Genomic DNA, 15,637 nt, shown 5'->3' with positions numbered 1-15,637 from the left:
GATGGCTCTCAGGATCAGACAGACAGGTTCCTCAGCCTAAAAACACTTGCTTTAACCCTTTACCATTAATTTTTTCATACTGGAGCAAACCCCCAAAACAAAACATAAAACCCCCTCGAAAGAATAAAATAAATGTGAAAAATGCTTAGAAGAGAAATGTTTAACTTATATTAGCAGGAGAAATGCTAGCTTAAAATTGTGAAAGCTCTGGACATCTGTGTTGTTAGGCTCTGGGCTTGTAATTCGCTGTTACTTCTGGTATCCGTGTTTTGGCAGGCCAAGGACAAAGTAGTAACTTAAAACCAGCTGTTTTACACATGTGCAATGAGGAGAAACTGGAGTGAATCCTACAGTACAAATAACACCTCACATCCAGTAACTTGATAAACCAGTCATAGTCTGAACCCATATTACTTTTTATTTCCCAAAACACCATTAGTAGTTCAAGAACTAAGAATATCCTGATATTTTTGTTGTTTTTATGCTGCACTGTCTTCTTTGTTGCAAGACATTTTTATTCTGGGGAAATAATTTTTATGCCTAAAGAATACAACATGCATAAATGAGAAGCTGAAGAGAAAAAAAAATTAAAATTTTTTTTCTGCCTACTACATTACTAATGAACTCAAAGATCAGCTGGCTTTTTTTTCAGAAGTATTACTTGTATAAAGGAAAGAAATATTTAATCTTCCAGTTTAGGAACTTTGGGAGCTGAAGAGTTCATGCATGAAGCAGTGTCATGGAAGTTATTGAAGCCCCCACAAAATGCACCATCATTCCTCCTCCATGTTTTAACATGTGGTGTTTAGTACTATGAAAAGGGAGGCAATAACAAATCATTTTAATACATGGTTGGTCAGCAGAATATAGAGACTAAAGCATAAAGTGTCTGATTTTGGCTAGAGAAACAAGAAAAATAAAGTCACTAGTCATGGTTCTGACTTACCTATCTGGATTGTCAGCAGCACAGACAGAATCAATTAGTCCTACATCGAGTGTACCCTATAAACAAATATCCAACCAGAAAATGAGGAAGACATTTACTATTACATTACTCACAGTGCTCTTCTGAGAGACATGAGAAAGAAGCAGCAGCTTTGATTAAGCAAAATGAACTGCAGGTTTGGACGTCAGTTTCTCTTAACCATTAAAACTACTGAGAGATAACTAAGAGACTTGGGTGAACAGATCCCATAAAAGATGATTTGTAGTTAGGATGGAGGCAGCTCAAAAACTGCTCTTTTCTATGCTTCCAAACATGCTTGAATTTTTCACTGAAAACTGCCATCCCAATCTCAAAACAAACTTCTAAAGCCATTAAGCAGAAGTTTTTGTTTTCCTTTGCTTGATATTAGGTTCCAAAAGTGTTCCATTTATTACCAGTGTATGTTGTATAGAATGAAAAATGCAGGATCAGAGAAATCTCGAATTTTTAACTCTTGGGTTTTTAATTTATTCATTAACAGTATCTTTGCAAAATTTCAAAATCAAGCATACACTGTGATGTGACAGGGAGGTGGACCAGAAAAAAACACCCCCAAAACCAACAGTCATTTTTCATCAAGGTGAATGATGGGACAGGAATCAGAAGCCACACTCTCCTTGTACAGCTACAGGACCAAGGATGTGGAATCTCTAGCCAGTGTCACATCTACCACCACATTTAAAGAAACTAAGTTGTGGCTCTCAGAAGTTGTGGCCACCACAGTGCCCCTTTTTTCTAAAAACATTTGGTTAGAAAAATTCTTCAGATTTAGACTTACCACAGCATTCTGTGGATTTGCCTGCTCATCATGCATCTCCCGGATCTCTTGCTCTGTGGATGCATGGACTTGGCTCAGGACACTGAACCACTGGCTGGGGAGAGAAAGGCAGCAGTGTAAGTAAGATTTTGGCTCTGCACAAGCCTCCTGTCACCTTTGTTCTGCAGAGATCTAGCAGGTTCTGCAGGTTTTTGAAATTGCTTAAGATTCCTTTTGTCAACAGGCATAAAAGCAACAAGGCTTTATGTCAGTTCAAGTAACACTGGGTGCAAGCAAGCCCCTGCACATCTCCCATCCAAGCTGGTGCCATACCCTTCTTCCTGACAACTTGTGCTCTAAGGAGCATCTCTGGAAAACTGCTGTAAGAACAATAAACATCTGAGTACTTGGAGAGTCTTGGTAACACATTCCACATGTTTCATCTGAATAAAAGGCTACACACAAAGCCTTTAATGGGAATTCCAACCTTCAGATTATAAATTGTGCTGTGCTGATAGCATGACTGGTAGTAATTTCTTACAGTCATACTTCTGCAAAGACCACCCAAGTCCATTGAGTTCTCTGTAGAAGCACAACTGAGAGGGGAGAAAAGAATAAAACCTGCAAGAAAATACCTCTACAGTTTTTTGTTTTCTGTGGAGCACTGAAAAATCCAGCTGCTGGAACGATGAGCAAATCTGTGCCACTCCAGTGGCACTGTATATAACCACAACAGGAAAAGTGACAGAGAGGTTTCCAGTGCTTCAGCTCCTAGTCCTGAGCAGCAATTGCAGATGGATTTTATTCCAACCACACCTTCTGCTTCTGGGAAACCTCTTTCCTTCTGGCACTTGTATATGATAAAGCTTAACTGCTCTAAGGAATCCTATTGAAATCTGAGGGCAGAGCTTGGCCTGTTCAACAGGTTCCTGAATGCCATTCTTTGAGATATGAATTTGCCATTCTAATGAAAACCACCTCGGGCCAAGTTTTCAAAGGGCTTAAAAGCCCAGCCTTTAAAACAGACTCCTCACTTTCCTGTAGAGGCTCCTCTGCCACCACAGGGTTGAGGAAACACATACAAAACTACTGGATTAAATATGAAGTTATCTTTTCTGCAATTGCTTTTAGTCACGGAATTTAAGCCTAGGACACTGAAGAGCTGCCTCCTTAACTCCAGCATTCAGAAGCCAACTGTTTCCCAAAATGTAGAGATTTGGAAACTGAACAGCTAAAATGAGAAAAACTGTCAAACAGTACCATTGCTGCCATATCCTAAATCCTTTTCATTGGCTTATGCTTTTATTAGAAACAGTACAAGCAATGAAGAAAAACAAAGATTGAGAGTGCCAGACCATAAAGCAGATGAGAACATATTTAGTTCTAATTCTTTTTTTAAGACTCAGAGACACCCACAGAGAAGTTGTGCTTAACACTTTGCTGGATGTAAGGAAATGTCACTAAAAAAGGAGAGAAGCTGTCATCTAGAGAGGAGGAACCAGTTCAAGAAAGGAAAGAAACTGAAAAAACTAAGCCTCATCTACCAAAAATTCCCACAAATTAAATTCAGCTTTTCTTTCTGGGCTCAGGAATTGCAAATGTATTTAAATGTGAAACATCTATTTCAATTAAAAAAAAAAGAAAAAAAAGACTTCATACCACTGTATGCACATTTAGTGATAATTTATGAATGGATTTTAGAGAAAATTCAGAGTTTTCCTGATCCCATTTAATCTTTGTGTAAACAATGAAAATGAAATGAATCATGGCACTTTGCAAAAGACAAAGGCAGACTTTACTTTTGCTTTCTTCTCTCTTGAGACCTCCTTTGTCTTTCAGCTGAATCCCAGAACACAGAAACAGTGAAAAAGACAGGCTAGAGATTTGAAAGGAACAAACCCTCAGCAATGGCTGCCCACTGAAGCATTACTTCTTTCTTCAAATACACTTCCATAATCAAAAATAGTAATTCCTTTTCTTGGGGCCTGTGCCATGTTTTTCTTGGTCTTTCCCCTCATTTGAACAAAAAGCAACCTCAGATCCTGATGTAGCCCAGGTACAAAATATTTTTTCAATGGCAGATGCAGACCAAACACAGCCCAATGATTCATATTTCACTTTTCACAATGCCTTGTTCACAAGGCTTTGACTTAAGCCTGTCTGCAAATCCTTACACATCTCCCTCATCAAGTCTTCTGGGATGAGAGAGAAAAAAGAAACATGAAATACACTGGTAAAAGATAATTTAATCTGGATGGTTTGTTATTCATACTATACACAACAAGGCTGTATAGTGTCTCCTCCTCCATCTTTAAGAAAGAAAGGAAGGAGATGCATGGCAACAGAGAAGTCTGTGTGCTGATAATTTCTTACTGGTCCCTAGGGCATGTACACAAGTCTAGTAGAAGAGACTTTAGCTAAGCCTTCATTTTAAAATATGCTTACATCCCACAAGAATCTTAATAGTAACTGCTAGAAAGCTCCTAAGCTATTTCAAGGATAACTTTACGGATGCCTAAAAAATGAGGAAAGACTTTTCATTGCTACATCTACATCTGTACTCAGGGTCCTGTGATATTGGAAGGTGTTCCACCTTTACAAAGAACAGAATACAAAACAACTTTTGAGGCTTCTGAGCAAAGCAGCTCAAGTGATGTTGACAAAGGCATCCTGTATTCTGGCCTTGGGGCAGCTAGGTAATGGGTAATAAGATTTGATTACTAAGTTAGATTTATTTAAATGCTTGATTTTTATAGGCAAGCATATTATTATCTTGCATGAACTGTAGCATGGGGATTTTTTTTTTTTAAGATGCTCTACAACTTATCTGACAAGTCAGACTTGCTCCTCACCTACCTGCCTCCCCCTACGGTTAGATATGGATCCTTTAGCAACAAAAGCAAGACCCTTTTTAAATATACAGAAAGGGAAGCACCCTCTTACACACTCCCCTGACATGAATATGCTTTTGCTCTAAGATACAGTAACTACATTACAACTTCTATCTGAAAAAATTTTAGGCTCTGCTTAGACAAACAGATCCCACCCCTAAGGATAAAGTGCTTCATTTCAGGCAGACTACAGGGTCTCAAATATTGATTTGATTGATGCAGCTAACCACAGCAGGATAATCCACAAGCCAAGCATCAGTGGCTAACAACTGCCTCTCTACAGATAAACTATTTCAGAAAAGTTGCTATTAACACATGGGTAACAGCCAAATTCTAGGCAATTTTTCATTGGCAATCTGACTGTTCCTAGCAATTGTTTGCCACAAGGTTTTCTCCTCAGCAGGCCTTTCAAAAAGTGTGTTAAATGCAATGTGTTTAACACAACCTGAATATTTTGTGACAGTGGTCAAACAAATTAATGACAAGCTGAAGTCAGAATGTCATAGAGGTTAAAAAGGAAAAAAAGAAGGAAAAGAAAATAGGCCTGATGATTTTCATACCTTGCATCCTCAGGAGATTCAGCAATTAAGTGGTAGGTCCTATCACTCATTATTAGATCAATACCATTTTCTTTGCCTGTATTATCAACAATCTCTCTGAAAAAAACGAAAACACCAAGATTGAGCATTACAGATTGTCAACGTTTTGGAAACTCTGTTCTGCTGAGAAGCTCACAGACTACTGATACTTAAAACAACAGAAGTCAATCTCCATCAGGTTAATTTGCAAGACTCACAACGTGATTTATCATACACAGTATTAGTTCACCAAACTACAGCTGTGTTTTCTGCCTACACAGTACAAATATTCAAACTACTATGAATGTCACTATACCAAATTGACTATTCTGTTACCATTTTAACAAGAACTAAAGAAAACGCAAAGCACTATCAAACCTCAAGAGAGGCAAAGGTAACTGAGTTGAGAAATGGATATATTTCTGATTTGACTGCATAACAAAGTGATTTTTGGAGTGGTAAAAAGAAAGCTCTTGAAGATTGAAAGCAAAAAAAACCTGGATTAGTGATTCCATGTGGTTGTGAGTCAGTATAGAGACAATTCCAAATACATATTTCTGAAAAATTACATATTTCTAATTTTTAGTTTGGACATCTAAGTATTGATATAAAAACAACTGTGAACCAAAAAGCACAAGATTTTAAGCAACAATTAAAGCATTACATTAGTTTTGCCTGTAGCTTAAGAAATAAACTTGATTTCCTTTTTGATGTTTCACTGTTTTTGTCTGAAGCTTATTATTTCCTTAACTGGCTATGTCTCCTTACTGGATATACTATTCTCATAAATCTCTGTCCTATAAACGATATATGCAAGCTCTGCTTTTCAGACACATGAGGACGATCTATCTCCTATCAAAAAAAAGACTGCAATTTTGTACTGCTTCCTTTATTTTGGATTCATTCCCTCCCAGTAACAGTGTCCAATTGAATGCCTCCCTGTTCTGTGTTTTAAATGAATCAGCCTGAGATTTTTTGAATTGAACAGGGTCCCTAATAAAAAGTGGTGAAATACGTGAGTTGCACTATATGTCAGGAATGCACTCAGTAAATATTATCTAGAAAAACTATTGTTTATTTCATATGAAACACAGTTTTTCAAATACATGTGCCTTTTCTTTCACCTAATTTATACACAATAGTCATTGATTGAACCTACAGTCAAAACTAGGTTCAGTAACCTTTGTCTGACAATTTTAAAGGTACGTTCAGCAAAGAACTTCTGTAGGGCACAGACAATGAAGCAATGAGGTAACAACAACAACAACAAATTGATTGAACATATTAGAAAAATATTCTATATAAATGCTATGGTACATGAGATAAGAGTCAAATCCAGTTTTAACAAAAAAAAAAAAGTGGTAGAATCTTCGGCTTCTATTCAGAGATTTACTGGACAGTCAACAGCCCATTGGTTTTCCAAGAGCAAGTCAGGATTCTCACTGAAACTACTTACTGTCCTACTTGGAATCCGGCTCAAACTAGGACTGCCAAAGAAAAGATTAATCTAAGACTTCAATTTAGTTTAAGCTCTCTGCTAAATTAACAAAATAAATTGGATAGTTGCAGATTACAAGGCACAGAGTGGAATTGAGTGTTACAAGCCACTTCTGTTTTTCTCTAGTTTGGATGAAAGCTCAGGTTTACTTTATAGAGAAATGAGACTACTAATGTTAGCATTCTTTAATTTTTAAATTAGGTAGATAATCCTAAATTGTTTAGAAGGAAAAATATCATCCAGTAGAGAACTTTTTAATGCATGCTTCAGGAAGCGTAAAATTCTTAGGCATAAGGAACTTCAGTAAACAAGATGCAAGTTATTAGGTTTAGTAATTTTGTTTTTTTTAATGAATATATGCATTTTAAAGACTTTTCTACACGACCACAATTATTTAAAGCATGAAAAAAATCTAAATACATACAGAAGATTCATATTTGACCCATGCGAACTTCAATATATTCGGGGCCTATTAATTCCACCCTCTTCATTCTGGGTTTGCCTGCAGCTACAGACTTGGCAACATGCCCCAAATTGCCTTGGGAATCATTACAGACAAAGTAGGGCCTCTAGTCTGGGAGAAAGCATACATTAGCTCATTACAGCAGCAGTTTTCTGAAGTATTTGGCACTGCCTTAGCTCTGGACCACTCTCTAGACCTAAGAGAGAGCCAACTGAGGACAAGACTTGCTTTCACTAACTTCACCATACACACTCTAATGCTTGCATTCCCACAGTTTGTAGGCAGGGCACTCAATGTCTTCCCAGATTAAGCCTCAAGAAGTACTCAGAGGGAACCATGGCTAACATAAAACCATATAAACCTACTTGGCAGTTCGGACATCCATGGCACCCTTTAGCTTTTCTTCACTGTCATTTTCAAAGTACATCAACCTGGACTGTCTGAGAACAAACCATCTTTTCTTCCAGTTCCTTCTGGAAAGCGTTGATGATCCACCCCCCTTTTTGTGAAGCCAGCCCTGCTTAAGTGCTTCCTGCTTAGAACGAAACCACAGGAAAGTCTCATCTTTCAGGACACACCAGCGTCGCTTCCATGTGTTGATTAAACCACCTGGCAAGAGGGACAAACGTGGGTTTATATGCAGTTAAAACAAACAACTAGATTATAAAACAGAAGTTGTGACCCCACCAAAACTGGAAGTTGCTGACCAACAACACTGCAGACAAACTGAGTCTCTGCTGTAAACCACAAAACCTCATTTTTGCATATCCTTATGGCTACCGATATTGTTGTCAATCTAAACACCCTTAAATTATAAATTGTAGTAAGTCTCTGTATTGCAAAAATATGTGTAACATACATATAATTACGTGTAAGTATACATAACATATCTATAATAATGAATTACCAAAAAGTCTTAATGCACATGAGAATCTGATCTTTAAGACTGTTTTCAATGTGTATCAGTGATAGTCTAAAAAAATTTTAGTGTTGAACTCTTTCCTCTCTCCAGGTTATTAGGCAGTAACAATGTTGAGGTAACTCAAAACCACAAAACCCAACAAAGCTGTGTTTAAAGTAGGAAATACACCAGTGTGAGCTCAGTCACACCAAAGTGTGGCCATACAGCAGGCAATGCACCTTGCACTGGAGTTACATCACAGTCATATAAACCTTAACCAAACCAACATACTCCTGCCATCCCAGAAAAACTGACTGCTAGCTATGTCAGAAAGTAAAAGCCATGCTACTGTTGACTGCATTATTTTTCACTCAAACATTGTGGTGTGTACACTCAAGACTGTTCCTATTCCAGGAAAATAAAGTACACTACGGTGATGAAATCATTCAAAGATTCAGCTAGATTATAATTTACTACCAATCATCAGAAGACAAAAACAAGAAATTTAACCAGAGAACTCCTGTATCTATTTTTTTGGAGTCTCTCACACCCCTTTGCTACATATAACCTTCCTCATGTCTTCCAGATACAAAGTGATATTCAACTAAGGTCAGTAAAATTGGTCTGCAATGTAGAATGCTGTCTGTGTTACAGGGTATTGAGGGCAGGAATCAGCTTTCCTCAAAATTTGGTACAATTTGACTTTGTAAGTTATTTTTCCGTATTTATACCGATTATTCCATTGTTTGCAAGCCAACAGAGACAGAAGATGAAACAGAGGCACCCCAAAATATTGATCTTTCTTTGGAGAGAGGAAAAACACTGCTCCAAGTAAGCTACTGCAAGTAACTTATCATGAGAACAGGTCAAATTAAATAAAGCTACTTTTCCACCATCCTTTGAAAAATAAGAAAATAGCTTAACTCTACAGGAATTGAAGTGTGATATACAATAAATACTTCTGGTTATTTTGCCTATTTAGCAAATTCTGATTCATCCAGTACCTTTCATGTACAGAAAACTGTGAAAGTAGGGTAGGCTGACACAGCTGTAGACTGAATCCCTCCGGTAGGAAAGTTCATCATCTGTATCAAACCTGGAGTCAAAATCTTCTTCACTGTCTTCAAACTACACAAGAAAGGGAAGAAAGGTCATGATCTCTCAGGAAAGACTTTAGATAAAAGTTGGTTTAGAAGTCTCTAGCTAAAACATTTTACTGTGTATTGGAAGAACATGATTTCTCATTGGTTTTCATCCAGCTAACAAAGGAAGGAGTACATTGTAGTAAATTGCAGCTTCAACTATTTGATACACAACAAGTCTGTGAAAAAGCTTTGTAGATGTTCAGGAAAAGTATCCCTTTGCAGGAGTATGGTCAAGGGTATGCTCCCTTGTGCTACATCCCCCATCACTAAGTGCTGTGGGGAACAGCTTAGAGAAGTACTGAAAAGGAAACATTGCACAAGCTGTGGTACTAGCTTTCCTCCACCCTCACCCCCGAAAGTCAGGATTTCTGTTCTGTATCTGACACACATCCAGAGCCATGCAGCAGGGAGGCATCCTCAACAGAGACACTAAAAGTAGTTTTTCTCAGGCAAGGACTGTCAAACTTATCCCAACAGCCACAATGGCTCTTTGACTGCTTATCACTGCCTCAAATGTAGTAGATATTCTATTGTTAAAGTTTTCCTTCTAAACAAGTGAGTGTTGCTGTAGTATCTTTTCACTTGTCCAACCAGACAGTCTCACAGAAGCACTGGGTGAGTGGTAGAGGAAATCATATTATTTCAAAAATATTTGTAGAAGGAAACCCCAGAGTATACCCAGTAAACAGCACTGAAAAAGTGCTCTGCAGAATGAGTGTCTGCCTCAATAATTTAAACATTTGCCATTGCATGAACTTTACTCTCCAAATAATCTCAAAATACGCCTAGCATGTCAGGGACCTCTGCAAGCATCTTATTCTTCAATACACTTGCAACTTGCATGCATAACTAAATTTGGTTTTCCTGAAATCAGCTCCCCAACATGCTACCTGGTACCCCAACTGCAAACACATGCACAGAGAAGAACTTTGCTGTGCACGGAGCTTCTCACCGAGTAACACAGTGCTGCATTAAAACAGTTAAAACCATACCTGTGCAGAAGCCCAGGACAGCAAACAGCATCTGAGCTGCCTCTAACTCTAATGCACTCACCCCAGTGGCACCTAGATGGCAACAGACCACTATTTCCATCGGCACTCTGACCAAATCAAGCTACACAATGTTTTCTAAGAACAGCTACAGTGAGTCTACAGCTGCACAGCAGGGAAAAAAAAAGTAATCAGAAAGCACCAATTAGATAACAAAACCAATGGTACTTACAGAAGACTGAGCTCCCTCAGAGCTGAACCGGTACGCTCCAGAGCTATTGTACGTCCCCACTGAGCAGCGGTAGTCTGGTGACCACTGGCTACTGTGCGAGTTAGAGAAGGTCACACTGCTGCCAGAGGTAATAGCACCATCTTCGTAATCGTCTTGGTCGTAATCATAGTCCCCATCGGGAGAAATAAGTTCCACAGAATTTGGGGGTCTGCAGGATACATTTTCTGGCATGCAGTATGTGGATTCACCGCTTGAAGAGTTGTGGAGACTCACTGTATCCTGGGCAGGAGGTATGACCATGGCGTCGCCAGCAGCAGGAATTGTTGGCACCACAGTATCGTTCATATAGGGATCCTCTTCTGAGGAATCATCGCTTGTTCTGATGCCACTGGTCCTTTGATCAGAATGGCCATGCTCACTCGGGTTGGGTGAATCCTTAAATGCATCATCATCGGCTTCAAAGCCCTCATCTACCTCCTCCTCAGGATATGGCTGGCTGAAGTTAAAATTGGGCTTTTCACTGCAGGCATTTCCAGTCTGTTCAGCCAGCTCAGCAGGATAACCACTGCCCACAGAGAGAGACCTCTCAATATTTCGGACACATTCGTCAATCTCATCAAAGTTCAGAGATTCCAGGAACTCCTGGGCTGCTCGACATGCTTCATCCTCAAGCCGCCGGAGTTCCTCATCTCGAAGCTGCTGCAGCCTCTGTAATGAAGCCTCTGTCAAGGACAGCTCCTGCTGCTTCTTCACGCGCTGCAGGTCTTCGATTTCTTTTTCCAGACGAAGGATTTCTTCCACCTGCCTGCTTTCTTTCTGCTTCTGCACCTCCTGCTTCAGCTCTGCCTCCTTCTGGGCTTTCTGAATGGCAGCCAGTTCCTGCTTCTTTCTCTCTTCTTCAGCCTGCAGAAATGCAAGATTATTTTTAAAATTTTATTTCTAAAGCACTATACCTAACCATGCTCATTCATTTAAAAGGACCCCTATCTCCATATCAGCAAGAAATGAAAAGGAAAGAAAAAGGAAAAATTAAAGCATGATTATATTTGCTCAGAGATAGCTGAGCAGAGGAAGTCCAAGTATGTGCAGAAAATTCGATTTTTGCTGGAAATTAAATGAAGCATGAGGTGAAAGAAATTTCCATGCAAACAACTATACTGAGTTTCCTTTGGCTTTATCTACCAGCTCCTGTAATTAGTTTAGTTTTAATGCTACAGGTACCTTTTATTTTTTTAATTGCTGGGTTGAGATACTCAAATAAACAGGGTGGCTGAAAGCATTAAAATTATCATTTACCTGCTGGGCAAGACGCTCTGCTTCTTGTCTTTGTCTTTCCCTAGAAGTGAGTGAAGAAAAGAAGTCAGTCAATCAAGCTCAACATAAGCTCATCACATTCCTTTGCTAGGGCAATAGCTCAACTTACAGAGATCATCTGACACATGGAAAAGACAGCCAAAAATAAGATCACCACGAATGTGTTTGTGAATATGAAACTACCATGATAGCTCTATGCAACTTTTAGCAAAAGCAGCAAACGTTTCCAAAATCACTTGTTGAAGAATAGCGTGAAATAAAGGCTTTCAGACCAACACCTAACATGGCACAGGCAGGAGAGTGATATAAGACAGCAGACTGCACCTTTCTTCCTCCTCTTTTCTTCTTTCCTCCTCTTGTCTCTGCTTCTCCTCCAGTCGCTCCCTGTAGAGACGCCGAGCAAGCTGGCCTCGCCGCTGCTTCTGAAGGACCACAGCTGCTTTCTTCAGGCACAGGAACTTCTTCCTACCACTGAATGCTCTGTAGTTCTTCTGTATCACAACCACATAGTAGAGAACCTTTCTATACCGCTTTCTGGGGGGAGAAAAAAAGAGGCAAATTTCTAATGAAACAAGGAACTTAGGAGCAGTTGTGAGGGATCTTGCCATGATGACCCGCAATAATGAGCCCATGATAGTTCTAGCTCCGTGATAGTTTCCCCACTGTTGTTCATATTCTCCTCCCTTTCAGAAGAAAGATTCTCTCATTTCTGTGATAGCACTGTGTGTGTCTTCTTTATGGAAATGCACGTCTTACAGGTTCTTATGCTCCTGACAAGGAAGTTGGTAAAAAGACAGTTCTCTGTGTGTGCGCACACTTGCAAAGAAAGGATATACACAGTCATCCCACATCTCTGAAAAGAAAGACCATGGATAGCAGGATAGCTGTCATTAAAAAAGGGATGTAGTTTTTAAGCAACATTCTGGTCAGAAAGTAAGAACAGGACTAATATGCACATGAAAAGAAATTACTTCACTGTGCAAACAAGCTTCCTTTCTACAAGTCAGTCCTTAACTGACTTGTAGAAAAGGCAGAGAAATAAATAGATGGGATGAACAACTCCACCTAACACATAATGCATGAAGCCAGGTAAACAAGTGAAATATGAATCAGTAACCTAATGTCTTGGTTCTCAAAGAAACTAATGGATTAGTTTTATTTTCCTTCTGTTTTCTTACCATGACAAAACAAAGATAACTCAGGATCTCAGCTGATAACTTGGGACAGCACCACTACGTGCCATCCAGCTGAAGTTCCTACCATGGATCTAATGCCATGAACAATCAGATGGATACTGGCTGACCTCCAAATTTCCATACTGTCCTATTATATTAAGAATTCAAATTTTGCACTATTCATGGGTCTTTTCAGCTGCTATTTTCAAAAGCTGCTTACAGAATTTGAATACCTGGACCATAGGAAAAGTTAATAATTGTGTCAGAAGGATTTAACTCCTTGACAACCCATCCATTTACTTCAAATCCTGATTATTAATATTCTTATCTAGTCACTTACCGGGCTGCATAACCTAAGATGTGTGCTCGGATAATCATTGCTGCCTTGGTGACTTCCACTTCTCGCTGTTTCTCCAGCTTGTGTTCCAAGGATTCCCAGAGAAACACCTACAGAAGAAAACTTCTGGCTTAACAAATTTTGGTAAGCATCATATTTAAAGAAGAGACAGTCTGTCCAAGCAGCAAGCCTCAGGTTTGAATTCAGAGAAAAATGTACTATCTCCTCAGCAGAAATGAGGAAAATAAAATGTAGTCCTCTTAAAAGAAAACACCTGCAGATGATCCTCTTACTTTGGATTTGAGTGGGAAAAGTCAGATTAGTCTATTGGAACCTTTAGTTAGGAGCAGGATTTTTCCAAATGCAACAAAATTACTGGATTCATTAAACAGCCTTTACCACCAGAGTAACACAGGCCAAAGAAGCTGCAGGGCTTAGCATGAGCTTCCTAATCAGAGGGGCAGAAATACCACCCCAATAATTTACTTTTCTCCCAGCCACATCAGGTTCCACAGCTCCTTACATGCCTTGCTGCTTCCAAAGGCATTGCTACAGGACTGAAGAAGTAGGCAGAAATGAGAGAGCTTTCATATTCACATTGACTCGACTGTGTTTTCCTGCTGTGACATGGAGAGAGTTGCCAGGGCCAGACACCCCAGCACAGCCTCCCTCCCACGGCCAGGCTGCTTCCCAGGCTCTCTTCCAAGCCCTAACCTGGATCATTCACCTGCATGGCCTAGTGCCTCTCAGAGGCAGCTTTAGCACAGGGCATTGACATAAACGGAGCTAACACAGCCTGTTTTGCCTTAAATGAGTAAAACTGCTTCTGCAGTCAAGCAGGGGCATGTGGGAGGCAGCTTCCCTCTTCCACCTGCCTTGACATCTGCTCTTTACCACACACTCACATACTGGTGAGCTATCTGCTGTCAGCGCTTTTTCCAGCTCTTCTCAACTTTTCTTTTTTAAAGGCCAAGTATGCTGGTGTCAGCTATAGGTGACAACAGCCTGGCATGCTGCTGCCTAACACATGGGCAGCTGGAAATAGCCAGTTCAGTGACACTGATTATGTGGGATGAGAGCCAGGCTACACACCATAATGTAGAGATGAGGAAAGCTCACGGACAGGGTGGGCTTTGCTAAGGACGGAGGGCTGCAAAGGCATCTAAAAGCAGGAAGGCATCCTTGAAGTGCTGGGTGTTTTCTCTTGATGTGAGAAAACCCCAAAAACCCAACCAAAATTAATCCCTCAGCACCACCACCACAAAAACCCCCAACCCAATGGACTTTTAGGGGTGCTCAAATGCAAAATAAGCTGTATTTTTCCCTGTGTTTACATGAAAAAACAGCCCATCATCAAAGCCAAAGCAGCACTCCTGAGGAGAAGCACAGTTGAGAGTTCTGAACAAAGCTAGAGAGAAACTTTCTAGCACAAATTACCCAAATTAAGGAACATAAAAAGTCCCACAGAAAGTCTCAAAGTCCCAATGTCCATGTTGCACTGGGAAGCTTTTTCTATGCAAAGATTTTAACTCATGGAAAAAGACTTTTCTTTCACTCAGTGGGCAATCTTTCTTTGCTCTACGCACAGGCTTTTAAAAACATAACAAAATTCTTCAGAAAAGCATTCAGATACTTCCGGAACAAAAATGGATGGTAAGCAGATGTTAAGCTCAGGCTAATGCCTTTTACCAAACAGGTGCATTGCAGCTTGAGATATAAAATACAAGAAAAAAAAAAAAATCACACTGGAGCCAAAACATTGCAATGTCATTATCATCCCTTTAAAATAATATAGGGGCAGGATAGTGTCTCATTCCATGTTCAGCCTGAAACCAGTGTCCTCTTGTGCTCTTCTCCTGTTTAGGAAGTCTCTTACAAATGCACATCAGCTCCTGGGGGAGGATGAGCCCAGGCCACAGAAAGAGAAGTTACAAAAGAGCTGTGGCCCCAGTCGAGGTCCTGATGAGCTGTTGGTTAAAACAATTTCTCATAAACACATGTCCCTGAGATGCCAAAGCACTCTCTAGGGTCAGTATGCATAAAAACTGCTAACTTGCTACATCTGAAATAAAATGGGATGCCCAGCCCAGCTCTGCAGCCGAATGTTACCACTGTGCTATTTGTAAGTCATCAGCTACAAAAATGAGATAGAAGATGACATCAATTGCCATCAAAATATTTCAGATTCTCCCTCTTACAGTGACTGTAAAATTATGAAAACAACTTTCCCAATACAAATCTGAGACTCCTTAAGCATACAGAGGAGTGGAAGAAATCCTTCTAAACCATCCAGTTGTGGGGACAAGAAGGGAAGAGCATTTCCTAAAGAAATCAATCAGATTTTACAAAACATTTTTGCTACCTTATGGCAG

General features: G+C 39.7%; 1 protein-coding gene across 2 annotated transcripts in view; it reads right to left on the bottom strand.

Moving 5' to 3' along the window:
• MYO10 (myosin X) overlaps positions 1-15,637 on the bottom strand; it is a 63,707-nt gene that overhangs the window by 13,648 nt on the left and 34,422 nt on the right. For both annotated transcript variants that reach the window (XM_085052113.1, XM_085052114.1), the window contains 9 exons: positions 13,269-13,375; positions 12,078-12,287; positions 11,736-11,775; positions 10,440-11,342; positions 9,078-9,201; positions 7,538-7,781; positions 5,194-5,289; positions 1,764-1,857; positions 947-1,002 (listed from right to left, as the gene is read on the bottom strand). In XM_085052113.1, the coding sequence (XP_084908239.1) occupies positions 947-1,002; positions 1,764-1,857; positions 5,194-5,289; positions 7,538-7,781; positions 9,078-9,201; positions 10,440-11,342; positions 11,736-11,775; positions 12,078-12,287; positions 13,269-13,375 (1,874 nt within the window). The remainder of the gene's footprint in view (positions 1-946; positions 1,003-1,763; positions 1,858-5,193; positions 5,290-7,537; positions 7,782-9,077; positions 9,202-10,439; positions 11,343-11,735; positions 11,776-12,077; positions 12,288-13,268; positions 13,376-15,637) is intronic.

Source organism: Lichenostomus cassidix, chromosome 2 (assembly GCF_008360975.1).
Source record: "Lichenostomus cassidix isolate B80296 chromosome 2, HeHo_3.0, whole genome shotgun sequence".
Taxonomy (NCBI): domain Eukaryota; kingdom Metazoa; phylum Chordata; class Aves; order Passeriformes; family Meliphagidae; genus Lichenostomus; species Lichenostomus cassidix.
The sequence above is the reverse complement of the archived record's forward strand: the minus strand, read 5'-3'. Positions and strand labels throughout refer to the sequence as shown.